This window comes from Zingiber officinale, chromosome 8B (genome assembly GCF_018446385.1).
Source record: "Zingiber officinale cultivar Zhangliang chromosome 8B, Zo_v1.1, whole genome shotgun sequence".
Lineage (NCBI taxonomy): Eukaryota > Viridiplantae > Streptophyta > Magnoliopsida > Zingiberales > Zingiberaceae > Zingiber > Zingiber officinale.
This window is the reverse complement of record NC_056001.1, coordinates 18,146,160-18,174,079: the sequence shown is the minus strand read 5'-3', so window position 1 is coordinate 18,174,079 and position 27,920 is coordinate 18,146,160. Positions and strand designations below refer to the sequence as shown.

General features: G+C 36.5%; 2 protein-coding genes across 2 annotated transcripts; one reads left to right on the top strand and one right to left on the bottom strand.

The window, feature by feature from the left end:
* The first annotated feature begins 233 nt into the window (after window positions 1-233).
* On the top strand, window positions 234-13,504 carry LOC122016472 (aconitate hydratase, cytoplasmic-like). The gene is made up of 20 exons (XM_042573768.1): window positions 234-628; window positions 695-799; window positions 880-1,040; window positions 2,099-2,191; window positions 3,838-4,023; window positions 4,157-4,318; window positions 6,110-6,254; window positions 6,394-6,536; window positions 6,602-6,658; window positions 6,734-6,813; window positions 6,899-6,974; window positions 7,859-8,044; window positions 9,416-9,483; window positions 9,563-9,681; window positions 9,761-9,882; window positions 11,783-11,881; window positions 11,967-12,446; window positions 12,576-12,674; window positions 12,780-13,022; window positions 13,106-13,504. Exons 1-20 carry the CDS (start codon window positions 382-384, stop codon window positions 13,178-13,180), a joined length of 2,946 nt encoding a protein of 981 aa, XP_042429702.1. The 5' UTR covers window positions 234-381; the 3' UTR covers window positions 13,181-13,504.
* A 7,711-nt stretch (window positions 13,505-21,215) lies between these two features.
* On the bottom strand, window positions 21,216-25,605 carry LOC122015035 (DDB1- and CUL4-associated factor 8-like). The gene is made up of 5 exons (XM_042571672.1): window positions 25,344-25,605; window positions 23,522-23,773; window positions 23,273-23,416; window positions 22,468-23,193; window positions 21,216-21,880 (listed from the first exon to the last, which is right to left on the bottom strand). The coding sequence occupies exons 1-5, from the start codon at window positions 25,458-25,460 to the stop codon at window positions 21,659-21,661; spliced, it is 1,461 nt and encodes a 486-aa protein (XP_042427606.1). The 5' UTR covers window positions 25,461-25,605; the 3' UTR covers window positions 21,216-21,658.
* Between the last annotated feature and the right edge of the window lie 2,315 nt (window positions 25,606-27,920).

Here is a 27,920-nt window from a genome sequence, read left to right as displayed (position 1 = left end):
TCCCTCATTTTGCTCTTTTCTAATTTCTCAAAATTAGTCTTTAAATTTACTTTTTAAGATAAAAAATATATTTTATTAATTTTTATTTCAAATATATAGTAAAATGAATATGCAACATATCAAATAAATATAACAAAACATTCCTGAATTAATTTAACAATTTTTTTTGCCTGTCCGAAATTGACTGTCGCTCTCGAAGATTTGTTCTCTCAGATATCATTATCAGGCCATGAGCTGTCGAGCAGAGAGAGGAAGAGGTTGACCGATCTAAATTGGTTCGCTCTTCCCACGCGTCGTCTATAAGCTTCCTTCTTCGTCTCCACCTTCCCGGCGCTCTCTCTTCCAGATTCCCCTCTGTTTCCCCCTCGCACCAGTCCAGCGATGGCTGGGGTTTTCCTATCTCGCTCCTCCTCTCGCCTCTCCTCCTGTTCATCTCTCACCAGGTCGGCCTGCCTCTTACCATCGATCTCCCCCTCGTCTCCCCCGCCTCCTCAGCCCTCGCGCCCTCCTGTCTCCTTGCCTCCCACCCGCCACCTCGCCGATCGGCGGTCTCCAATCAGCCAACGCGCCATCGTCCGCTCCTACGCCTCCATCGTCGATCGATTTGAGCGCCGGTTCGCCACCATGGGTATTCTTCTTTAAAATTGTCTGTTACTTTCCTTGACCAGATCTGATGTCCATCTGGGTGTTGTAGCGACGAGAAATTCATATGAGAGCATCTTAACGGCGCTGCCGAAGCCGGGAGGTGGGGAGTTTGGGAAGTACTACAGCTTGCCAGCGCTCACTGACTCCAGGATTGGTAAGGCTTTCTCTGGGGCTATTCTGTTTTCTTGTGTTATTGTTGGTGTATTAATTTGGACTGTTGTGGTGTTTTTTTAGATCGGCTGCCGTACTCAATAAGGATTCTTTTGGAATCAGCAATTCGGAATTGTGACGAGTTCCAGGTGACTGGTAAGGACGTAGAAAAGATCTTGGACTGGGAGAACACCTCGCCCAAGCAAGTTGAGATCCCTTTCAAACCTGCTCGTGTTCTCCTTCAGGTTTGTTCTATACGTTCGTCATCCTTGATATTTGGAAACTATTGTAATTACCGAATTTTACTAGAATTTACAGAAACTTTGGGGTTTTTTTTTGGATTATTGAGAACCTTTCACAGCAGAAGAAGTCAAATTGATATCAATTGCCTTTCTTGTATTAAGCCTGTAAGGAGGACAGCTAGGTAAATTAGAAAATAAGCCAAGAGATTGTTATCATGTTATCCAATTGAACCTATCCTGGATCCAGGATTTTTCACACATTGATGGGATTTGGACAGGTTGTTGACCAATTCATCATATTTATTACAAAAGATTAAACTTACAAGATTCATCTTTTACTTGGGCATGCTTATTATTCTCATATTTGGATCTCATGCATCCATCGCTTAATCTCCTATTCTTCCACCTATTAAGAAGTTCTAAATCTAAATCCAAAGTGGGCCTCAAAACATGTGTATGCACACACATTTGCCACACGTAGTTTGAGGAGGATTGTATTGGAAACTATAATACTAAGGAAGACACATCTTGCTTGCTAATTTGACGAGTAAGCAGATTTATCTTGCTTCCTAATCAATTGATGGACTTGCTGCTCATTTTATGTTTGTTTCAAAGTGTTTAAAAGCGGCGTGTTCATCCACAACTTTTATGTAATATAAATGACATCAGTTAATGGATTTTTTTCTTCTTCTTGTAAGTCAATACACTTAAAGAGAGATGATTGGATAGATAACAAATACTTTAATCTGTTCTTGAAAGTTCTCAGATTGTACTGATAAACTATGCTAGCTTTACTTCGGAAGTATCAAAGCTACTTGGTCTAATATTGCAGATAGGATAGATGATGATTGAGGTGATCTTGTTTTGTTTCCTGCTTATTGTAGTAAATTTCTTTGCTTTACCATGTTAGCTGACAATTGAAAGAGAACATGTATGCCACAACTTTTGTTTTAAAAATGTCTGTCAATGCAATTGGGAAATTAAAGAAACATAATTTATTTAACATTTTCATTTGTTAATATGATCTATATCTTTATGGATCTTGAATTTGTTTGTGGCAGGATTTCACTGGAGTTCCAGCTGTTGTTGACCTTGCCTGCATGCGAGATGCTATGAAGAAGCTCGGAAGTGATCCAAAGAAAATCAATCCTTTAGTAAGTGCATCTACTATTACTTAGATAATTCCTTGCATGGATCCCTTTTGTGTGGGGTATGTTTGTCTTCTTTGTTGTTAACTTCCAAAATTTATTTTGATATTCTTTTCTAGCATTCAATGGTTACTATTCCTTTTTCAAAAAAAAAAAGAGGGTAGATCCGCTACCTTAGCGGCCCTCCTAGTGTCGGCACCACGGATATGGAGGGAGGTAAATGCAGGTACACAGGTCATAGGCGCATGGTGGGGTAAACCCCAGGTCGTCAGTTCCTGAGAATCGATCCCTGACTATTACGCTAGAGATGTCATGCTCCCATTGCCTGCACTACGCCCTGGGGCAACTATTCCTTTTTCAAGAACCTACGGCATAAGATGCCAAGTTTGTACTGAATTTCCACTTTCTGAATTGAAGATATGTACCTCAGATGAGGTGCATTCATTTCTTTAGTTGACTGGTTGACTTACACAAACCAATTGAATTGAGAGCTTTGCAGTCATTTCTTTCTGATTTATAGCCTCTAAAAATGAAGAGCAAAATCATTGCATTTTAGGAATAGTAACCCCTTCTCAATATTGCCAGATTATTCTTTGAGAACTCTGGAATAAGTTTTAAGTGTAAAGTTAACATCTTTTGCTCAAATTTAACATCTACTCCTAGCAACAGTCAAACTAGGGCATGGTTGACTTGAATATTTTTTCGGTCAGAAAACTTCTCCTGCAACTGATAACGTGGACATTTGATTTATCTTCATAGCTAAAAGAAATTTTTTACTCTTTATTTTTTGGTCCATCCAATTGGTAACAACAGAATGCACAAGCATCAATGTTTTCTGAACTGCGGAATACTAACGTTATACTTGTGGCGTATGGGACAACATCATTATCATTGTATTTCTCACAACTATTTGAGGTTGACTGCATGAACCTTTAGTCCTTTGCAAACAATATCACTAGTAATATTAAAATTGATTATATCTTTTTTATCATATTGATTAATATTTTGTTTGGTCCTCATATACCCCTTACATCATCTGCACCATTAGATTCAACTGTCTATTGAGAGAAGATATTTGTCATCTTTGAACATGTTAGCATCTCAACCTATTTTCTCTCATTTTGTCTCAATTAAAATCACACCTAATTCCTTTCAAATATTAGTATTTTGTATTTTATTCTTTCAAGTACTCTACATTACCATCTTACCAACTTAGGATTCTCATCTTTGCGACACGATATTTTGTACATGTATCCTAAATCTAATAGCCCAATAGCCCAACCCATAATTTATAGCCCACCACCGTCTTACAGGATCTTTGCTACACAGCTTTTGTACATGTATCCTAATAGCCCAACAGTCCAATCCATAATTTATGGCATCTTATATTACAATCTTATGAAATTTTTTATTTTGCCTAGGGGCATGACAATCAATCACATGAGACTCTAGAAGCTCCTGTCTTTTTCAACTACTCATTTTCTATGCTATTAATTAATGATTTCTTCATCAGCATACCCTTAGTATCATTTGAAATAAGAAAACAAAATACATGAAACTATTACAACTAGTAGATAGCAATGCCCTCTATCATCCTTTATGCTTTTCCATTGTGGTCAAGCCATTCAACATATATGCCATTTTTCATGCAGATTCCTGTGGATCTTGTTATTGATCACTCAGTGCAAGTTGATGTGGCACGATCAGAAAATGCAGTGCAAGCAAACATGGAACTTGAATTCCAACGCAACAAGGAAAGATTTGGTTTTCTAAAGTGGGGTTCCCATGCATTCCAAAACATGCTTGTAGTTCCACCAGGGTCTGGTATTGTCCATCAGGTGAATGGATTGTTTTGACCATGAAAACACTATGTTAACTCTGTATTCTGTACATTATTACTCAATAATTTTCTCTTATTCCATTAATCATTATATATCTTACTAATTTTGAGTTTGGAAATGCCTTCTACAGGTAAACTTAGAATATCTTGGTCGAGTTGTCCTCAACACTGGAGGAATCCTTTACCCAGACAGTGTTGTTGGTACTGATTCCCACACAACAATGATAGATGGATTAGGTGTTGCTGGCTGGGGTGTAGGTGGAATAGAGGCAGAAGCTGCAATGCTTGGCCAGGTAAGTTTACTATGTTAGCAATGTGACACAAATATTATACACCTTCATTTTCTATCACCCTTTCTTTTCTATTCTTTTTATGTACTGCCTAGTGCCTAGGACATTCATGTTTGCATGATTCTTTGACAGATGATTTTGTTTTTATCTATGGCAAACTTGCCACAATGTACACGGTGTAAATTTCTAAATTTCAGTATCTAATGGGATAATTGGTATTTCATAGACGTTTAGTGTTTATGCATATATCTTTAAGTACTTTCTGAGATCACAGAACTATTTGAATTGCAACCAACAAAACACAAAAGGGTCTCTAGAGTGGCATTAAAGGACATGGAAAAGGGAAAAAAAATAATACTATTGTCAACTACTTCCTCTGGAATTGGGTTTTATGCTTGAAAAAGATATACGTCATCTGCATATAGGCAATTCATGATATATGTCAAAGCCTTAGAAACTTATATGGGCCTTGTTTTGGTTTCAAGATTGACTATGATTCGTCCTTCCTATAGTTGTAAGTTTCCATAGTAAGTGTATGGGTTGGATAAATTTCCCAAATATCAGCCATCTTGTTGGGACTTGGAAAACCTTTTAACTTTTTACTTGGAGTGTCTTAGCGGATGTCAATCCTTTTTGACATCCATTTTTTCCTTGATTATAGGAATATCAAACCAACCAGGCCATTGCTTGTCTGGAACCTTGATAGAGCAGCTTTAGCTGTGGAGGCCACTATTCTTTGACAACATAACAGGTTAAAGTTGAACCTTACTCTTTAGTTTCTAAGTTGCTGCAATAGTGCGATAGTGAAGAAGCTGGAGTGGTGTCTTTGAGTCTGCATAGTTAACTTGTTTTGATGGGACTTAATTATCTGCTATCCCATCCTCATGAACCTAAAAATGGATGTCTCTTAAATTTATCATTCTTTATCTAGAGTGATATAAATTGATGCATGGTTAAAGCAACTACATTTTCATATAGCTAGGGTCTTACATGTAATATTTGCTACCTAGTTGTAAATATATTTTAGGGCTTTCTTGCAGATATACCATACTTACAGGTAATATACATAAAGGCAGAAGGGATTATCCTTGAAGATAACCTTTAAGATTTTCACCTCTAACAGGCTATCAAAGTCTGAGGTTCTGAATAACCCTCTCTTCCTCTCTCTCTTAATCCTTGGTGCAATTTCCAACTGCAAGCTGCAGATTTGATCTCCATGGCACAATTCATTAAGAAACATGTTCAACTGTAGTTCTTGATTTTTTTTTTTTTTTGGCAAGAAGAATGTCGTAACTGCAACATTGATGGTGCTAATGTTTGATCTCCATGGGACAATTCATTAAGAAAATTCTCATTACCATGGTGAGGCAACAACAGGTGATAGGGCAACAGTAGGGAGAAATATGCAAGAATAAGTTGGAGAGCTTCAATTGATGCTTGATTTTCCCAGGGTCATTTGAAAGAGAGAGACAAACTTGCCACTGTATGAAGTCGTGTGGGATAAAATTCTATTATTTTAATCATAAAGAGACACCCATATCTATATGGACTTGGACATAGAACCTAATAACAAAATACCTAATATGGGGCTAAGCTATTGACTAATGCCAGCTGATAACTATTAATTCTAACGCCATGTAGATCATTTTCTTGTTTCTATTTTTGCTGACTGAAATTGCAGTTCTATGGTAGTGACATGGTTTGTTCTGCATTATGATCTATTTATACATATAAAATCACTGAAAAAAAATCTTGGAAGTGCTCACATGGTTTGTCAATGTAACAAATTTTCAGCCAATGAGTATGGTGCTTCCTGGAGTTGTTGGTTTCAAGCTCACAGGAAAGTTGAGGAGCGGTGTAACAGCTACAGATTTGGTGTTGACTGTGACCCAGATATTACGAAAGCATGGGGTTGTTGGGAAGTTCGTCGAGTTTTATGGTAATGGATTGATGTGTCCCATGACCTTTAATTTGCCTTTTCAATATTTCTAGGGTTTACTTTTCCTCCTAGTCACTCTTTTTATCCTTTATCCTACTTCACTTTTTGCTAATAATTGTAATATATGTTTTTGATACAGGAGAAGGAATGAGTGAACTTTCTTTGGCAGACCGTGCTACTATTGCAAATATGTCGCCAGAGTATGGAGCAACTATGGGCTTCTTCCCAGTTGATCATGTCACACTGCAATATTTGAAATTGACTGGACGAAGTGATGAAACGGTAATTTCCTTTTAATTTTTGTTCGAGAAGTTTTAAATGCATTCAATAATCATCTTTGTTTTTAGGTTGCTATGATAGAATCCTACTTGCGCGCAAATAAGATGTTTGTTGACTATAGCCAGGTAACTTGCTCTTGACAGTGTTAACTTTAGATGATAATATTATAGTTTGTTGTTCTGACTCAAGGTCACTTCCAGCCTCAAATTGAAAGAGCATATTCATCCTATTTGGAGTTGAAACTAGAACACGTTGAACCATGTGTATCAGGACCTAAAAGGTAACATATCTTGGAAACAAATTGAACTATTGTACTATATTGTATCTGAATATATCCTTTGTTTTTCTAACAAAATAACTTGCAGGCCTCACGATCGAGTCCCTTTGAAGGAAATGAAAGCAGATTGGCAGTCATGTTTGGATAACAAAGTTGGTTTCAAGGTATAAAAGAACAATTTTATTGTACTTTCCTGTGACCAGATTTGCCAAATCACCAATGCTGATCCCAAGTTCATATGAAAAAGATTGACGATTGAGTTATGGCCAGACAGTCGATGCAGAAATTTATATAATCTGTTCAGATAGGCTTTCCTGCATTTGTTGTTTGGTTATGTTGTCACCTAATAAGGGATATAACCTTTGCTTAGTGTCCAATTGAGAAATAAAAACCACATAGCTGACGCTAATAACTGGGAGCCTGATATTGTTGTTGCTTAGTGTTGTACTATATGCAATCTTACTTGCAAACGATAAACTTTTCTTTCAATTACTTAATCAGATAACTCATTTCAATAAAGGTTTGTGATCAGCTGAACTCTTCATCCGTGATCATGCCCTTTTCATTGATACAATGTAATGTAGTAACTAAGCATGTGACAGGGAGGGTTTTAAAGTTCTAAAGCAGACATGCAATATGATTCTTCTTGCAGATCCCCTTAATAATGCTTTCTCCACAACTAACAATATTTTTTGCGAAGAATGAATTCACATGCTTCCTTTACAATTTATCTGAGTTCTTCTTAAGAGTGGTATATTGACATCATCCTACATTTCCCTTCATGTTATAGATAATATTTCTTATTTATTCGTTAGCTATCAGACTATTCAAACCCACTAGGAAGTCTTTCATTTAAGTAACAGAAGAAAGTCATCAGCAGAATGCACATCTGTATGTCATACATGATGTTGTTCATCTTATTATTCTTCACTGTTCACTTTTTGTAGGGGCAGTCTTATTTTGCAATACCGGTTTTTATGAATTTTTATAATGTCTAGATTGAATATTCTTCTTTGGTTTTCTCTTTCATCGTATACCTACTTTCTAGGGTTTTGCTGTTCCAAAAGACTCCCAGAATAAAGTTGCAGAATTCGATTTCCATGGTACACCTGCCCAGATAAAGCATGGTGATGTTGTCATTGCTGCAATTACTAGTTGCACAAACACATCAAATCCTAGTGTAATGCTTGGAGCTGCTCTGGTTGCAAAGAAAGCTTGTGAGCTAGGCCTGGAGGTTGGCATACATTAATTATTGCATTCTATTTCGATATATGAATAATGCATACTTTCAGTTTTCCTCTCTCGTATTTGATTATGGTCTTACTTATAATCTGACTGCAGAATTATGTAATAAAATTCCAAACAAATGTCTGCTACAATTAATTTCTTGGTTTGAAAATAAGACTAGTTGATAGTCTGACACATTAGTTAATTATCATGTTTATATCACCATTGCATGAATCATGAAATGTTTTTTTGCTGCTCGGTGGGGATATCCTTTTACAAATAGCTGTCTGCTACAAGCTAGTTTGTTTTAGTTGAACATGCAACCTTTTTTAATGATGAACAAAATGTAATGCATTCATGAAATTCTTAGTTACCAGATACTTTTACTGATTTTCCTCTGCAATTTTTTTGCTAAGCAACTTAGCATGCTTCTAAAACCTCAGATTGATGTCCTAGAGACTGGGATGACTAAGATAAAATTGCATTTTTCTCTCCTTACCTTTTTTCATATTGGATTTCTGGTAGTAGTTGGTCCCAGGGTTATAGCCAAGTAATCAAAAGTATGTTTGCAGAGACTGCTTGGATTTACATCTAAGTCGACTATAAATGATTCTTTGCATTTGGTGCATTTATTTCCTGGATAGATTGAAGGAGATTGTCTTTTGTGCCCAATCCATATGATTTATTTTTTTTGTGTTATGCCGTCAGCACAGTGAAAATGCTTTATCCTTATCTTAGAAGTAAAAAAATCAAGTGGAGGGATTGGAAGAGTAAGACTCATAAATTCATTGTAGCGCTCTTCAAAGTTAAATTAAATTGATCATCTAAATATTATTGTCATTTTTTTAGAATAAAATGAAATAAATGGACAGAGATTGAATGTGTAAAAAAGTTTTGAATTCATCTCCGCACGTTTTTATGCGTACCAAAGCATTCTGAATATTTGAATAATATACTACTGAAATTATATTCAATGCAGCTGTTGATTAACCAAGGTATGGAACATTACTTTAAACCTTGGACTGACCTGACCTATGGAATTTTTCATCTCATTGACCTTCTTGTACCATTTGCACTGCCAAGTTGTCATGCTTCCCTGTTTTGGGATCTTTGTGCACATGAAGCATTCAAGTTTGTTCATAGGTACCAATACAACAAATATGACATAGAGTCATGCTTCTCAAACTATTTGGGATTCATAAATGGATTTGTTATCATCATTAACATCTCTCTGAAACGTCGTCAATATGAGCCATTAAATGTTCAACCTATAACTTGTAAAAATACAATCCTTGTGGGTAAAGTTCAGAGCATATGTAAACATGCAAAAAAAAAAATTTGTTTCCTTAATATAATGGATTCTGTCATGTTTTATTAGGTAAAGCCATGGATTAAGACAAGTCTTGCTCCTGGTTCTGGAGTTGTAACCAGATACCTTGAAAAGAGGTAGTTTCAATGATGATGCAATATGCCCGGATATAACTTCCTTGACTCCTCAAATTTGAATCTTCGATATTTGTTTCAGTGGTCTTCAGAAGTACTTAAACCAACTTGGCTTCAATATAGTTGGGTATGGTTGCACTACCTGCATTGGAAATTCTGGTGACCTTGATGCATCAGTGTCAACTGCAATATCAGAGAATGGTGATATTTTTAGTTCTCTTATTTTATATTCCACTTATTTTTCTCTTTGAGAGTAATTCTGAAGTCCCCTCCACTTCAGACATAGTTGCAGCTGCCGTCCTATCTGGAAACAGGAACTTTGAGGGACGTGTACATCCTTTGACCAGAGCCAATTATCTTGCATCACCACCCCTTGTTGTAGCATATGCTCTTGCTGGCACGGTATGCATGACTGCTAATTTCTGTCCTATTTCTGCAAAATGACGAACAATATTAATATAATGTTGGAAGCAATAATTTTTAGTTTAACCTTCATGGTGGCATTTTCTTATGTCTGTCAAATATCCCATATATATAAAGGAGAGCCTAAAGAAAGTCGCCCATAAATTCTAAATTCACAATAATCTGTGTACACAGGAAAAACAATGTTAACCATGAATAGCTTAAAGTCGGACCATTTAGGGATTTCCAATTTTTTGTTTTTCTATTTTTTTTAGGAAGCATGTAAACCCGTTTTGTGACATTCTTTCCAAAGCTGTTGAAACAAATTTTGTTATTTCATAGTGTCTCATAACATTTGTAATTTATATAGTAAAACCACCTCACACAAAATATATTTAATGATGACATAGTTGAGAAAAGTTATGAATATGAATAGCTTACCATAAATTGCATGATTATATAGAATTTTTATACTAGTGGGATAAATTTTTCAATATTAGCACTGTATTATAATTTTGATTGTATATATATATATATATATATATATATTAGTAAGAAAATTTTCAAATTATAAGTTCACATAATTTTCAAAATTTTAGATAATTTTTTAATTTAAGATTCAAATTAACCTTCAAATAAATAAAAATAAAAAGATATGATATCTAATATTAAACTTGAACTAAAGTTATCTTACGAAAAATTAAAAGATTTCAAAACCTCAAGTCATCTACTTGGAATTAAAATTAATCTCCACAAATATTGACTAAGATTTGAAAAAAAAAAAGATTTTTTAAGTAGTACAATTCACAAACAAGAAGTGAAATTTTACTGATATCATTTATCAAATTCATAAAAAATATTTAAATCGACATTTTATAATTTTATAATTTTATTAATGAATTAATTAATAAATACTATACAGAAAAACTTATCAAATAATTATTATCTTTTAAAAAAATTAATATTTAAAGAAATTTTAAATCCAAAAGGATAGTTTATTTCTGAAAGCTAAAATGTGAAACTATTCAATCAATATAAAGTTTAATAAATATAATGACTCTCAGGTAATATTTTATTTTCACTTAATAAGTGATAAATGTTGAAACAATAACAAAAAAAAAAAAAAATTGAATTCATAATTATTCCTTAATTACAAAAACTAAGTTTCAAGTATCTAAATTTCCAAAACTAATTTTTGAAAAATTATTAGATTTGAAAAATAACAAAAATTAGAATTATCTATAAATTTAAAATAAAATTGTCTCCTTTAAATTTCGATTGTTGTGCAGCATTAATAATTTTAAAACTAATTTGAGAATTTAGTATGTTTTTTATAAAATTAATTTGTAGGAATACTCATTGAATGAGTCAATAAGTAATGTAATAAAGTTAAGTTTCTAAAGTAACTTGTGTAGTGGAACTGATGTTGCAAAAAAATAAATTGTTTTATGTTTTTCATAATGCCAAATTTGAATTGAACAAAAAGCAAGCATAGAACAATTATTGTACCCTTAAAGATTTAGATGCAATTTATGGAACTGTATGGACTGCAGTATATATTTTTTTGTGCTTTGTGATTTGGGAATCCTTGAGTTGGATCAATTGGATTTGGATTGAAGATATTACCTGTCAATTTTGAATGCCAATTATATATAATTTTTTCTAATTAAATCTTTTTCTTCGCCATGATTATCCTGCTCTTGTGATTTATTTCACGTACATTATGTCCAATGGGACCTGTTTGCGAGGATCCAATAGTTTCTTCTTTTTCCCCCCTTTTCAAGGATCCAATGCATTTATTTGATATAATCATGCAAAAAGTTGTGTAAAGCAATCGTTTACTTTTGCTGGGGACATGAAACAATTTGCATTTGCTTGCTCAATGAGAATGATCTTGCAGGTTGACATTGACTTTGAAAAAGAACCCATAGGGACTTCCAAGGATGGCAAGAAGGTTTACTTCAGAGATATTTGGCCTACTTCTGAAGAGATAGCAGATGTGAGATGCTTGGTCCTGGTCCCTTTTTCCATATATAAATTCATCAGAAAGGCTTGGTGAAAATTTTGCTCTTTTGTTACTTCAGGTTGTACAATCTAGTGTGTTGCCAGACATGTTTAAGAATACTTATGAGGCAATAACCAAAGGCAATCCCATGTGGAATCAGCTCTCTGTTCCAGCAAGCACAGAGTACACTTGGGATTCCACATCAACATACATTCATGAACCTCCCTACTTCAAGGACATGACGAAATCACCTCCTGGCCCATACCCTGTTAAAGATGCTTATTGCTTGCTTAACTTTGGTGATAGTATTACAACAGATCACATTTCACCAGCCGGAAGCATTCACAAGGATAGTCCAGCTGCCAAATTCTTGGTGGAGCGTGGTGTCAACCCAAAAGACTTCAACTCCTATGGGAGTCGCCGTGGAAATGATGAGGTGATGGCAAGGGGAACATTTGCCAACATTCGCATAGTTAACAAGCTCTTGAAAGGAGAAGTTGGTCCTAAAACAATTCACATCCCCACAGGGGAGAAACTGCCTGTGTTCGATGTTGCTATGGTAAGCTATTGATTCAATGTTGTTTAAAGCCCAATCTGCACCTTAACATATTTTGCTGGATGTTACATGAATCTGTCTGTACATATGGCAATTGGTTCTATTTGCTGATGTTTTGTACTTTGCCTGCAGAGATATAAAAGTCAAGGCCACGATACCATAATATTGGCAGGTGAAGAATATGGAAGTGGAAGTTCTCGTGACTGGGCTGCTAAAGGGCCGATGCTTCAGGTACTTAATCTCATAGCTAGTCATTACTGTCAAACTGTGCATCCTCATTGCAGGTGAGGATTTTTCGTTACCACAAATGTTGTCATAACATGTGCATTGTTGCAGGGTGTCAAAGCGGTTATAGCAAAGAGCTTCGAGAGAATACATCGTAGCAATCTGGTGGGCATGGGAATTGTCCCCTTGTGTTTCAAGCTTGGAGAGGATGCAGACACCCTCGGATTGACAGGCCATGAACGTTACACTATCCACCTTCCAGACAATGTGACTAATATTAAACCTGGCCAGGATGTCACAGTCACCACAGACACTGGCAAGTCGTTCGCGTGCATTGTTCGCTTCGACACTGAGGTATAAACAAGAGTTCTAATTATTTCTTACACTCAAACAGGTTTTTGGTAGCACTCAGTAGTTGTTTCTGCTTGATGGCACAGGTGGAGCTTGCATACTACAACCATGGTGGAATACTTCCGTATGTCCTTAGGAGCTTGATCAACACCCAGAATTAGTCTATATTTACACGCGATACTAATGAGGAGCTGTTGCGGCACAATGGCATTTTTTTGGTTTTGTCATTCAATTGGTAACAATTGATCTTGCGGTTTTATCAACGCTGCCCAAGAAATAAAAAGAAAGCGGAATAGCGAGCTCAGTGCTTGAATTTATAGCACTCACGATAACTGTGTGATCATTCATTCTTTCCGATGGCTAAATTATGCATTTTACACTGGGTCAATAACCAGCAGCGGGGATAATGGTACCCGTGCGTGGGTAAACTCGATGACTGTGCTTGATTGCCTCATTAATTCCATAGCAAAAGAATTAGTCGGTCATTATTCATTGCAGTTGCAGCAAGAAAATTAGCTTAGATAAATTATCATTGTTTAAAATTAGTCATGTTCTCAGTAGCTCCAAATTTAAGTGCGAAGTTGGTTGCTTAAGCTAATATTTGGTGCAATCTTTTCTGCTGTTTTGGATCAAACTTTTGGGGTTTCTATTTACAGATTTCCTCCCATCTTTCCATGTAGTCATCAGATTCTATGATAATAAAACAATCATCAGGGGGAAGATCCAAATCAGGGAGTTGAGTAATTAAACTTTTTATTTTATGGACCAAGGTTCAATCTTGAGAATTTATTCTCTTTTCTCCGGTTGGGTTGGTTTACCCATTTCAGAAATATAACTTCTAGCATAATTAAATAGACCTAATCAGGATCGAAGATCTTTTGTGGTTTTTTGTTCATCTTTGAAGTCAGTAATTTTTCGAGTAATATGTTCTTGTAGCTTTATTTTTGAATTCCCAATAGTTTTCAGAAATTTTATTGTAGGGCTTCCAACCTTTATTTTGGTAGGACTGAGAATAAGCCCATGCTTTTTGCAAATGTTGAGCATTATATTGAGGTGACTTTCATAATCTTCAGCTGTTTGGGAAAATACAAGAATGTCATCAATATAAACAACAATAAACTGTTTCTTACCTTTGAAATAGAAATCCATTTTGCGTTGGAATATGACTGGAGCATTTTTAAGCCCAAAGGGCATGACAAGTCATCCATACAGTCCATCAGGAACCCAAAAAGCGGTCCATTCTATAGATTCTGGGCTCATAGTTACTTGATGGAAGCCACTTTTGAGATCAAACTTTGAATATATTTTGCTTCGTCCAACTCTTTTGATGATGGTATTGATTCCAGGGAGACTATACTGATCTTTGTGTATGTTGTCATTAAATTTTTTGTAGTTAAACACCATGCGTTCCTTTCCTTTCGTCTCCTTCTTAGTTATCGGGTTAATTGTGGTGCCCGAATACACTATAATGGCTATTGTCCTGTGGCAGCTCTTGCTTGGTATGATTACCTTTAGATCTAATAACACCTTTACATGTCTTCTGAATGAGTCTTGCATTACTGGAGTTACATGCTTGAGAGATCTATCCTCAATAGTTAGATCAGGGTTCTTTATTTCTAAAGAGCATTTGATTTGGTTTTGATACCAGAATTTCATAGGATCCTCTCCAATGTGACTTGTTTCAGTAAGGTCCTTTAATAATCTATTAAAACGTGTACATTGTGCCGGTGCCTCAATAATGTGAACTTGTTCCTATATTTGAATATATTCTTCTTCTTCCAGGCTTAGCTCTTCCAGTGTTGGTACTACAGCTATTTATTGCTGAGTTTTAATAGTAGTAACATTTTTGTAGAATGTTACCTCATTTCCTTCTATCCTTAAGTCACCATACATTGGTCTTATAAAGTTGCAGCCAAGTATCATTGAGATATTACATAATGATAATGGAAAGACGTATGTATAAGGAATACGAAATACATGATCACTTATCTTCATACCTCCATTTCTCAACTTCTTAGTGGCCTTGGTTTGTGAATTTATACCACTGAAGTTTACTACAAAGGTATTGTCTTCAACAGCTACTTTTGGAATTGTTTGTTGATCAATACATCAAGTTGTTGCTCCTGTATCAAGTATAGCATTGACCTTGAATTTTTCAACTCCAGGTATATCTATTTCAACTGTCATATTATATAGCCCATTCATTCTTCTTTTGGGATTAGCAACTTCTTCAGCAGAAAATACCTTTTCTTTTTCTTCAATGATAACATTGATTTCTTCCTCAACTGCTGCTGTATAATCCTTTCGGAGATCATGGATTTCTAATTCCAAAGCATTATTTTTGTATTTTAGTTCTTCAATTTCTGTGTCCAGCTCCATGCGTTCAGAAGATATGTTTCTTAATAATGCTTCCTTTTTTTCAGCTAATTCTTGTTGAAGATTTTCTAATTGCACAGTAGCTAATATTTTTAAGGAATCTAATTCTTGTCTTAACTTTGTACTTCCTGCTTCTAACCATACGATATAGTCTTGCTGTTCATGAATAAGTGAGGTTGGGTTGAAAGGAATGTGTTGCTCCTTTTCTACAAGAATTCTGATATCAAAATAATTAGGAGAGCACATACCACATGATGTAAGGGTGCATTTTTCACAATACATCCGATGTTTCTTCATGGAATCTCTTCTGCAACAGTGACATTTAAGAAATTCAAGAGAAACTTCTTGATTCATCTTCCATATGTGGTTGCAGTCATGTTGTTCCTTGGTTACTTTGACCAACGGTTGCCAACCACCAGTTTTCTCAATCATATAACAATTCTTTTGTTCAATGAAAACACATAGGTATTCATTAGTTGGCATGGAATTAATGTGTACCTGTTGATCTTCCCCTTCTGAAATGCTATAAATAGCATCAGATTGTTCATCTCCTTCTTGCACTGACATAATTTCATAATCCTCAAGGAGTTCAAGACCTTCAAACATTGCTACTCTTTTCATATTTTTATATTCTTTTGGGCAATCTCTAGCAAAGTGTCCTTCTTCTCCGCACAGGAAATATTTGCATTTCTTATTTTGTATTAAATGCTTATTCTTTTCTATACGAGCATGCGAATCATGAGGCTTTCCCTTGTAGGTTGTTGATCTTCTGATACCGAATCTTCTACGAGGATTTTGATAATATCCAGGAATTGGAATTTGATTGTAGAAAGATAAATCTTTGAGAGATCTATTGAAAGCAGTCTTTTTGTATTCTTTCTCTAGGCATTTATAAGTGAATAATATCCTTGGATGTATGCCAATTGTGTTTCCTTGATATTTTTTCTTCAAAAGCCATTTTAACTCTTCGGCCAAGATCCCCAAGTAATTTGAACCAAAATTTTTCAGTAAGTTCAGGGTCGGTGAAAAGTCTTCCAGTTTTTACTGCTAAATGCATATAATCATTCATAAAATGAATTATATCTTTTATTTGTGAGCAAGATAACCGTTCTAAATCACGATAAGCATGGTCCTGCATATCTATGGATCCTTGGAAAGGATCTTCTAGCATAAAAACTCTTCTAATTTGGGAAATTATATTTTGATTACCATTTCGTCCTTCAGTAGCATTAACAAGTTCTTGATATTCTGTAGGAAACGTCATTCTCCATTGCATCCAGGTTAGCCTTTCTGTTTCTCCAAGTAAATTTTCGATAAAATCCACTTTATCCTGCGTATCAGTAAAATTTTGAAGGACTGCAACATTTTTAATTATACCTTCCCATCTAAGAAATACGTCCTCTATTTTACCAAGCTGTGTTGGTAGAGTGAGTAATACACCTGTTTGTTTGTAGGCTACAGGTAGGTTCCACCATTCATTTACATCTTTATGTTTAAATCACCCTCCTTTTAGTTCTACAGGTAAGTTGGTATTACTTACTGGTTCTACTTTAAAACTTCTAGTGGGAGGGTAGCCCACAGGATTCATAGTTGTATCTGGAGGTAATCGATAGTGAGAGGTCGCTTCTTGAGAATAGACTTGTTCTTCTATTTTCTGAAGTTGAGGATAGTCTACTAGCCAATTATCATCTAGTTGTTGAGCCTCCTCCTCATGCCCTACTGCAATAGTAGGTATCCCACCATCTTCTGCTGTAGAGGCAAATGGATTAATAAAATCTTGATCCAGTTGAGTGTTATTGTATGATATATCCTGAAGTGCTAAGTATTGTAGATAATCAATATAATCTTCAAAATTGTCTTCAAAACCAGCAGTGACAATGTTTGAAAGAGTTTGTAGTTCCTCTTGCAATTCTTGTATATGATTGCGTGTGTGCTCCTGGATATGTATAGTATCTTGAAAGGCTTCTGTAAGATTATAATATTTTGGATGATCTAATGCTTCTTGAATAAGCATTGCTTCTTTTGCCTTGTATCTACCACTTTCATCAGGATGATATTCAATATATTCATCTTTATCTTCACAAATTATACAATCACAACATTTCTGACAACCTAGGCAAACGTTGTTAGCCATTGTTGGGGTGCATATATTTTTGCTAGTAGAGTCGAAGCCATGTATTCCTCGTTGAGTTGTGGTATCAAATTCTTGATAATCGGAGTCTATGACTCCTCCCCCAATAAGAATTTCTCGAAGTGATGCTCTAGATCGTGGTGCAATTCGTCCATATGTCCCTTGTGGTAACTGTAAACATATCCCAGTGTGAAGAATAGTCATTCCTTTAGCAGGGATCATTTGTTATTTGTACACTGATAAGTCATATCCAGCGGCTCCTGAAGTTTTTCTTTCTGGAAGTAGCGTATCTGGATAAATTTTCTTGACTAAAAGTGGTGCTTCTTTTATAAGGACAGCTGCAACATGAGTTCTCAATTCATCTTCATCACTTTGTACTTCTTTATCTCTGCTATTGTATCTTGGCGGAATACTTGCAGAAGCAGTTTGATAACTTTCAAAGTGTAAAGAAATGATTCCATCTAATAAATTTCTTGTATTTACTTCAGTAGGCTGCATGGGAATGTTGATTACATATTGCCATATAATCCAGTTTTGTCCTAAGACATCCCTGGTGTTGTATCTTCGTCTTGGAAGAGCTCGGACTCCATGACTGGCGAGGTAGTCAACTACATTTTCTACTTCGTATGCAAATCCAACATTGGGTGTGTTGGATAATCTGCCCACTAATCCTCTCGTGATTAGAAGATTAACTTCACCATGCTGGCAATTTTCATAACCACGGACCAAGATAGAGAGTTACACATTTCTATAAAAATCAGAAATTATTAGCATTGTGTCAGGAATAACATATATCAGTTGACTCCCGTGAGAAAGTTCTATTTCCATAGCTGCACAAATTGCCTGGTCATCTTGCCATATGTTATCTCGGAACACTACTAAAGCTAGCGTTCTTTCTTCTTGTCGGCGAAGAATTTGAATACGGTCCTGAATTACTCCAATATGAATGAATTGCATACCGTTTCTTAGTAGTTGATTAAAGCTTTCTGGTTGGATGAAGGCACGATCCACTTGATTTGTAGTAACCAGGATTGCTTCTTAAGAGCGGTGCACATAAACACGATGATTGATATCATCATTCCGTGATTGGTATAATATTTTAGTAGGAACTATGGATGCCCGTTCTTACATAGAAAACCTTAGCTGTACTTGAGGGTCCATCTGCTGTTCTAGTGCTTGATTATATGGACTTCTTCCAGTAATTTGTCTAGCTACTCTTTGTAGAGTGCGTTGAGTATTATATCTTCTTCGTTGCCTTTGACGATAACTTCTAATTTGGTCCTCAAATAGGAGGGCTGCTTCAATTATTGTTCTTGTGATTATAATGACAGGAGAATCCGAAGTTGAATGTCTAGCCACCATAATTACTTTTTAACTTTTTCTTCCTTAAAGGACTTTTGACCAACAATTTTGATAAAGCTATTGAAAACTAAATGAGAAAAATAAACGAACACCTTTACGATAAAAAAAAATAAAGAACACTTATTCAATTATTTTCTCAAGATATTTTCCTAAAACTAATCTTTTATTTCAACCAGTGAATGAAATTTTTTTATTGACATTGATCCTGTCCGAACGCTGAGCCGATGGACGCTGGGTACGTGGCGCTCTCCTAATTGATGATGTGGATCTCTGACCGGCCGTATGGATCTCCGGAGAACCTGCAAGGAAGTCAAGCTGGGAAGGGGTTCTCGGCGACGACCCTTCGACGCTCAAGTCAGGCAAGAGGAAAACGATGAAGTGGCTCCAATGATGAGAGATCGCGTACCTCCGACGAAGTCTGAGGGCTCTTATGTAGAGCTGTGGGGAGGCTTATGCATACCTACCGAGGCGTACATGTGTCCTTTACCCTACCTTAGTATGGGCTTACCAGAGGAGCATGCCTGACACCATACTGCTACAGTCCGAGCACCTCTCTGATGGGACAGCAGAACCTTCCGTCGTAAGATTCTGCGTATGGCTTAGTCGTCGAACATGTCTGTTGTCAGAATATGTTCCCCAATGTCCCCCTGTCCTTGTCTCTTTTTGCCCCGAGCCGAGCGTCCATCCGCTCGGCAGGCATCGGTCCGACCGGGCGTCGGTCCGACCGGGAAGATTTCACTCCATCGCGTGCTCGGCTGAGACTGTTCCTTCACAGCATTGCTGCTTCACGCCTCGGCCGAGCGGACTATCCGCTCGGCCCGGTGACCCTGTTCACCATGAGCGTCGGAAACCCAACTCCCCGTCGGGTTGTCTTTGATTCCGCCCGGACCCGTTCGGCTGATCGGATGGACCTCATGCGGACCCTTTTGACTTCTGACCTCCACGTGTCATTGGCTCCCCACAAAGGGGGTCCCCCGTCCTTACTGCCGGATCAATGTACATCACCCCTTCGGGTAAGAATTTGTTGATGTCGAACTTCAGACCGGCTAGCATGTTGGCAGCGTGAAGATAGTCCGATCGGGTCTTGAACCTCTTTAGCTCAGGGGAGGTTGGCGGTCTGATCTGCCACTGGGTTCGGAAGGAGGCCCGTTCGGGAAGACGAAGATAGAAGTAGTACTCTTTCCAATGTTTATTGGAAGATGACAGTTTATTAAAGAAGACTAAACTAGACCGAGCCTGGAAGGGGAGGCAAGTGATCCGGTAGTAAGGACGGAGGACCCCCTTTGTGGGGAGCCAATGACATGTGAAGGTCAGAAGTCAAAAGGGTCAGCATGAGGTCCATCCGATCAGCCGAACGGGTCCAGGCGGAATCAAAGACAACCCGACGGGAATTGGGTTTCCGACGCTCATGGTGAACAGGGTCACCGGGCCGAGCGGATAGTCCGCTCGGCCGAGACGTGAAGCAGCAATGGTGTGAAGGAACAGTCTCAGCTGAGCACGCGATGGAGTGAAATCTTCCCGGTCGGACCGATACCTACGCCCGATCGGACCGATGCCTGCCGAGCGGATGGACGCTCGGCTCGGGGCAAAAAGAGACAAGGACAGGGGGACATTGGGGAACATCTTCTGACAACAGGCATGTTCGACGGCTAAACCATACACAGAATCTTACGACGGAAGGTTCTGCTGTCCCATCAGAGAGGTGCTCGGACTGTAGCAGTATGGTGTCAGGCATGCTCCTCTGGTAAGCCCATACTAAGGTAGGGTAAAGGACACGTGTACGCCTCGGTAGGTGTACATAAGCCTCCCCACAGCTCTATATAAGAGCCCTCAGACTTCGTCGGAGGTACGCGATCTCTCATCTTTGGAGCCACTTCATCGTTTTCCTCTTGCCTGACTTGAGCGTCGGAGGATCGTCGCCGGGAACCCCTTCCCGGCTCGACTTCCTTGCAGGTTCTCCGGAGATCCATACGGCCGGTCAGAGATCCACACCATCAATTGAGAGAGCGCCACGTACCCAACATCCATCGACTTAGCGTTCAGACAGGATCAGACATAATTTGCATCTTCCTCGACACTAATATTTTTTTATATATAAAAAAAGTTACTTATAAGCAAATATTTTACACGATAGAAACAAGCCTACTACTTAAAATGATGGATAGCTTTCAAGCAAATATAAATTCGGTCAATATTTGTAAATTCAGCATGAGAATTCAGATGAAAAGATGAGAAACGAGAACATGTATCAATCTGAATTTTTCTGTGGTGCAACAAATAATGCTAGTATTCACATATTTAGTATCGGCAAACACTAATCAAGTAACTTTCATCTTCAAAACTATGTTAATGTACACATTGCCATCTCCATAAGCTACAATACAATGAAAGACAATTGGTACATATTTAGATGCTTACTCTAATAGGTTTTGAGATCAATCCCCAATAAATATAAAATATCTCACTAGATATCTAACTTCCTCCATACAAAGGACCGTTGCACTACGACAAATGTTTCCCGTAATTTATCCTCTTTCAAAGTGTAAAACTAAACTGCCCTAGAGGAATCATCAAGGGGATGACTTCACCTTATACTCTAATATAACGAAAGACAGCATCAATAAATACAAAGATTATTCACCAGTATAGATAAACCAATATTAAGAAAGTCGATACTCACAATCACTTGTAAGCATCTTAGTTGAAAACCAGATTTTTTTTTCTTTTTCTATTAATGTACAAATTTCAACTGCAGCAATTAGGAGGTTCATTAATTAACTATACAGTCCCCAGGATTCGCTGAGGTATCCCCATCCTCGCTATCCCCATCTGAATGATCTCTGTTCCTAAGATGCATTATAGCATCCCTTAAGTCTGGATCATGATTGTCATCTGCCCTAGATTGCATCCTCTGAAGTGCAAAGATTTGAGCTATCATATCTTCTGGAAGAGCAAAGCGAAGAAATCTAGTCTTTTGGTTCTTGCACTCTAACTGATAATTCCAGAATCACCATACGATTGTAGAAGGGTCATGATGATTGTTTGTCATGATCAACGTCGACAACAGCAAATCCATCGTCAGTTCACCGCATCATAGTAGTCATAATAAACAAGAGCAAAAGAATTAGTCAGTCTATCATTATTCATTGCAATTGCAGCAAGTAAATTAGCTTATAGATAAATTATCATTGTTTAAAATTAGTCATGTTCAAGCACTCGTCAATAGCTTCAAATTTGAGTGTGAATGTGCTTACTTAAGCTTCTATGGGTAAACAAACCTTACTGTCAGTTAAGTCGATGGCATGTTTAGTTTCACATAGCTCAAATATAAAAGAACACTAGATAACCTAATTATCTAAATTGAACACGCAAAGTAACATCATGGTATGGAGTTCAAGGCTGAGTACTTGGATGGAAAGACAGGAGTGAGAAGGTAGCGGCAAAACAGCACATAAATGTACATTATTGATCTATCATCGATATGAACACTGATAATATCTTCCCTCTACCTCACCCTCCTGTCATATTTCCATCCAAGTAAACCCAGTCTAATAGGTGAAAATGGAAGAAAAGATTTACCTCCTCTAATTTAACAGGTGAAGATTGTTCAAGAGCAGTTGGTGTCCAAATCTTTACATCATTCTCAATGCCGCTAGTTGCAATGACAGGAGTACATGGATGAGCCTCAATACAATTGACCGCATATTTATCTCCTTTCATTGCCCGTAAAAGTTTCCCATCCCTCTTCCTCCAAATAAAAACTCGCCCACAGTCTGAACCACTGGTAACATACTCACAATTTGGACCAAAAAAACCCACACCTTTCACAGTCTCACAATTAGTGTGTCCTTTGAAGATCTGAGGTACAATCTGATTTCCAGATTGAGACAGAGGTGAAGCCAAGCTAGGTCCAACTCCAGTATCAACATCCAAACTAGATTCCGGAAACACTCTGTCTGCACGTGGCCCAAGCCCATGATCTTTTGTGAAAAGATATATATGCTCATCACTGTACGATGTCAGCAGCTCACCCTGATCTGAGAATGCCACGCCTGTAATTCCAGTATCATGATCACCATCAATGAGGTGAAGTGGACAAAACATATTACTAGGATATCCACAATCAGTTGATCCATCAGACTTATATTTGCGAATGTCATAAACTCGTGCATAGACATCTGTTCCAGCAATTGCAAATAGATTTGGGCTGCTTGGATTTATTGCAATAGCATTTAGATGATTGACTTCACCATCATCCAATGTGCATGTAAATAGCTTGGTAGCATTTTTTGTTCTCAAATCAATCTGTACAAATAGAGAAATTAATGACTTAAGCCACAAAATCTCAGATGAGAAAGGAAAGAGGAAAGGATAAGATACCCACATGCTGGACTACTCCGTCTTCACCACAGCTATAAAACGTATGGGGGCTCCCTGGCTCAATACCTAACTTATGAGCTCGACCAACATGATTAGTTAGCAATGTGGTAGCCACCTTTCCACCTTGTAGTATCTCAGCATGTCTAACCTAATTACATGAACAGAAATTACCATTGTTTGATGAGAACATGAAGAAAAAGAAAAGAAACGTCCAGAACATAAACAACATGGTGGCAATTGTCATCGACTATACCTGACCATCTGCAGCGCATGTAACAATGGTCCGATCATCTGTGTACGGCATGAATCGAGCATGGAAAACATTGTTTGAATGACCTGAATCAAAGGATAATTTGATATATCCAGCATCCCAATCCCACAGAATCACCTTTTGATCATCAGACCCAGAAATGAGAATGTCACCATCTGCATTGAAGCTCACGGTGTTGACACAGCCTCTATGATTGTCTAACTTTCTATAGATCCGGAAACGCATAACAAGGTCCTATGAAAAAAAGAAGAGATCAAACTAGAAAAAATATAGGTTAAGCAGATTAAATTCTAACTGGTTCATAAGAAAAAGTCAGCATAACGGAGAATTTCACCCCATATTCCTGGTTTTGAAATTTTGAAGTAATGCTGTTACCATTTTCAGGAACTAAGTAAAAAAAATGGAATTAGAGAATGATAAGAAAAGTATGAAATTTTATTTGCAATGCTAGCCTACAGTTTGACTGTGTTGATTATTGTGTTTCATGACAAAAAAAATTAACAGATGAGACTTTTATTATTGATAACCTCAGGCCTCCAATATAGAACTAATGTAACAAAAAAAATAGCTAAATCAAACTAGAATTTCAGTGTGCATGATGTTTTAGGCTTTAGGAATTTAGCTAGGACAGGGGCTCTTGCATTGAATTATGCTGAGGCATTTTTCATATTTGTTATGTTAATTATTTTCAAATTCCGTAAATGCCAACTCCTACAATATTTAGGACAGCATAACAAATTCACCAGCATCCCCAGAAAAAGAAAACAAATCAACAAAAAGAAGACATTTGAGGGTAAAGTACAACCAAAATAAATTGCACTAGACAAATTCTTTCACTCTCTGACCCTTCCAACAAGTGCCCATGTTCTCTCACAAAAGTTCATTTTGCAATTACTAAGCATTTTGAACCTAGCATAAGTAATAATAAAAAGTTTTCAGAACCATAGTAAATCAAGATCTGTCCTCAGCTCAACTAACACTGCCGTGAACCTGATTAGATGAGAGAGCTGTCCAACAATTTGTCACACTCAACTAATGTCACAAAAGGCTCAAACTAGGTCGTCATAAATACTTTGGACAATCAGCTTCCTAAGATGTCCAATATGCTAGATCCCTTAGCATTGCCAGCATAATCAAGTATATCCAAAACATTTTTGATGCACTCATGATAATCAAATTTCCAATTGCAAAAGCATTTGAGATGTTTCAGGTTATAGGGCATACTATTCAAGGATGCACTGGGACTTGATGGATCCTTTTAAAATTTATTCAAGGGTTTTCTCTTCAGCCTTGTTGATCAATCCCTTTTATGTGCAAGAATCCAGAAAGCATTCAGATAGAAAAGAAATTGCACAAGTATATTGGGCAATATTTAGAGATTGAATTTTAATTGAAAGAATTATCTGGCATCAAATAGAAATGAACAAATAAAAAATGGCACAACATGAACGATATAACTATCACGGATTACTCGCACCCTCAAATCCTCAATCTATCCAAATCAGAAGTGAAATTTCACAATCAATCTAATTCCAAATGTAGGAAACCACTAAATTTAATGTGAATGGAATGCAAGAACCAAAACCCCTAGAGAGTGGAAGAAAGGCTTTGTATTCTTGAAAATAAATTTGAGAGGTTTTTGCTAACTTAAATTGCACATTCCAAGTAAAACTTGTAATCCGAGTAACAGAAAATCCGATCCATCTCTTAGATACATAAATCGAACGAGCAATCACAGTACTCAGCTTCTAAAAAAAACAACCAGAAACCAAAAGAAGCGAAAAACGACTAATGGATTATAGACCTCCGAAGCGCCAAAGCGGCGGGCGAAGGCTTGGGGAGTGAAGCCGCCGAGTTCCCGGTGCCAGAGATCGAGGACGCCCGGGCTGAAGTCCGCCGCTCTTGTGGGAATTTTCTTCATCTTTTATTTCTTTTCTCTTTGTCCGATCGAAGACCGACGGTTAACTCGGAGAAGATGAGGCTTAGGATTCAGATAGGCGGCGGCGGAGGAACGCTGAGAGCATGGGAATGCGACGGGTCTGCCTTGCCCTGGCGATTATTATAAATCAAAAAGAAAAAACATAAATAAAAAAAGAGATTGAAACAAATTTATTAATTGACGAGGGTATTTTTTCCAGCTGTCATGATCGAGAAAGTCGATATTCTGTTTATTCACTCACTCTCAATTTTTATAACTATTTAATATATTGAAATATTATGAATAAGTATAAAAAATCAAACCTTCAAATTGGTTCATTTAGTTATTAACCTTCTTTAAGCGTAAACTTTTTATTAAAATTTTTATAGAGCTCAAGCTCAGCTAGACCTTTTTTATCGAGCTCGAGTTAAAATTTTATATATTTAAATAAAAAAATTAGATTCATAGTGAAATTTTATTTAAATTGGTTAGATTATATTATTATTATTATTATTAATCTTTTTTTCTTAGTATTTAATCTAACTATATAAATATTTTATTGTATAACTTTTAATAATTAACATACATAATAAAGTAAGTCCTAATTTTCTTCTCTCTTGATTTCTATATGGTATTAGAGCATTCATCTTTAAAATTTTGATAGTTTGATTGAAGAATTGTTAATCACATTCACAATTTCATGGTTTGTTTGATGCATTCGTACAATTTTTCATTCTAAGCCTATTGATTGGTTTTTTTTTTAAATTTTTCTATCAACTTAGTTTTGTTTACTGTTTGGTTATTCGTGAGCATTATTCGTTCTATTACCATGATTGGTCGTATAGATGATTCGCTTCAATCGATTAGTGTCCAACTCGATGGAAAAAAATATTCGTATTGGGGATATGTTATGAAAAACTTCCTACGGGAAAAATCTATGTGAGAATATGTTTCAGGTGTGTGAGTTAAACCTGTGGACAACAAAGTTACTGATTATACAAAGTCATTGGATGTTTGAGAGGTCGATAATGCAAAGATTATTACGTAGATCAATAATTTTATTACACACTCCATTGATGCTCAGTTGGTCAAGTATGAGACTACTCAAGAGGTTTGGGATCATCTGACAAGATTATACATGCAGTCTAAATTTATTAAACAATATCAATTGAAAATAGATATTCGTGCACTTCGATAGAGAGAAATGGGCGTCCAATATTTTTTAGAGAAGAACGTGTTGGAGCAGCAGGGCCGGCAAGAGGGGGGTGAATTGCTTGCAAAATAAAAATTGACCTTTCCCGATCTTCCAACTCGAATTAGTAACACAATTATAACAAAAGAAATTGAACAACTATAAATAGAATAGGCTAAAAATTAACTTGGTTACAATTTAGATGATTGTTAATCCAAGGCAGTGATGTAATGACCCGACCCCTCGGTTCCTTGGGCGGTCCAACTGGCGGCCCATTTGGCGACCCCTTGGTGGTCTCTTGGGCGGCCCAACTGGCGACCCCTTATGTCGTCGACCGATAACCCTCGACCGTGTCGTTACTCACTAGGTCTTCCCACCCAGGATTCGAACTCTAGACTTTCCTGTGTCATCCTTCTAACTGGCTACGTCTTCCACTCGACTTCTTGTGTTCCTAAACTTCTGCACACTTAGACACAAGGATCAAACACAACAGGACCTAACTGAACTTGGTTGACCACATTAAAACTACTCCGGGATACTTACAGTCTCTTCCTTTTTGATATGCATCAACCCAAGTTCAAGTTAGGGTAAACATTGTAAAAAAATAAAAGTGATAACAAATTGCTTGCAAAATAAGTAAAAAAATAATAAATTGCTTGCAAACAAATAAGTAAAAATTTTAAATTTTACCTCCTCTTGAACTTGTACATATTTCTCCCCCTTTGATCATATCAAAAAAATTTTAGGAAATAAAATACTTTTTAGAAATTTAAAATATTTCTCTAGGGGTACTTCCGTACTTAACAAAAATTATCAGTAAGTTAACATGGTTTAGAAATAATCAGTATAAATATTTTCATAAAAAAAGATTTTTCAACTCTAAAAATTCTTCTAAACTTTTATAAAAAAAAATTCAAAAATAATTTGTAATAATTCCAATAAAATTTGAAAAATATTAAAGAATTTTATAATGATAGTGAATCATCATGTTCTATTATATAAAAAATAAAAGTTTTCAAAAATAAGTTTGTGAAATATTTTAAATTTTTAAAATACTGTTAAAAAAAACTCAACGAAAGATAATTTTGAGAATATTTCATTTTGTATGGATAAAATTTTGAGCAAAAAGTTTGACGAGAAAGTTAACAAAAATAATTGATTTTATCGACAAGAATAAATCAGATAAATTAAATTTCTAGCATGTAAATAAAAAATGTATTTAATTATCTAAGCAAGATTTAGAGACCCAAAATAAATTATGTCCTATTGGG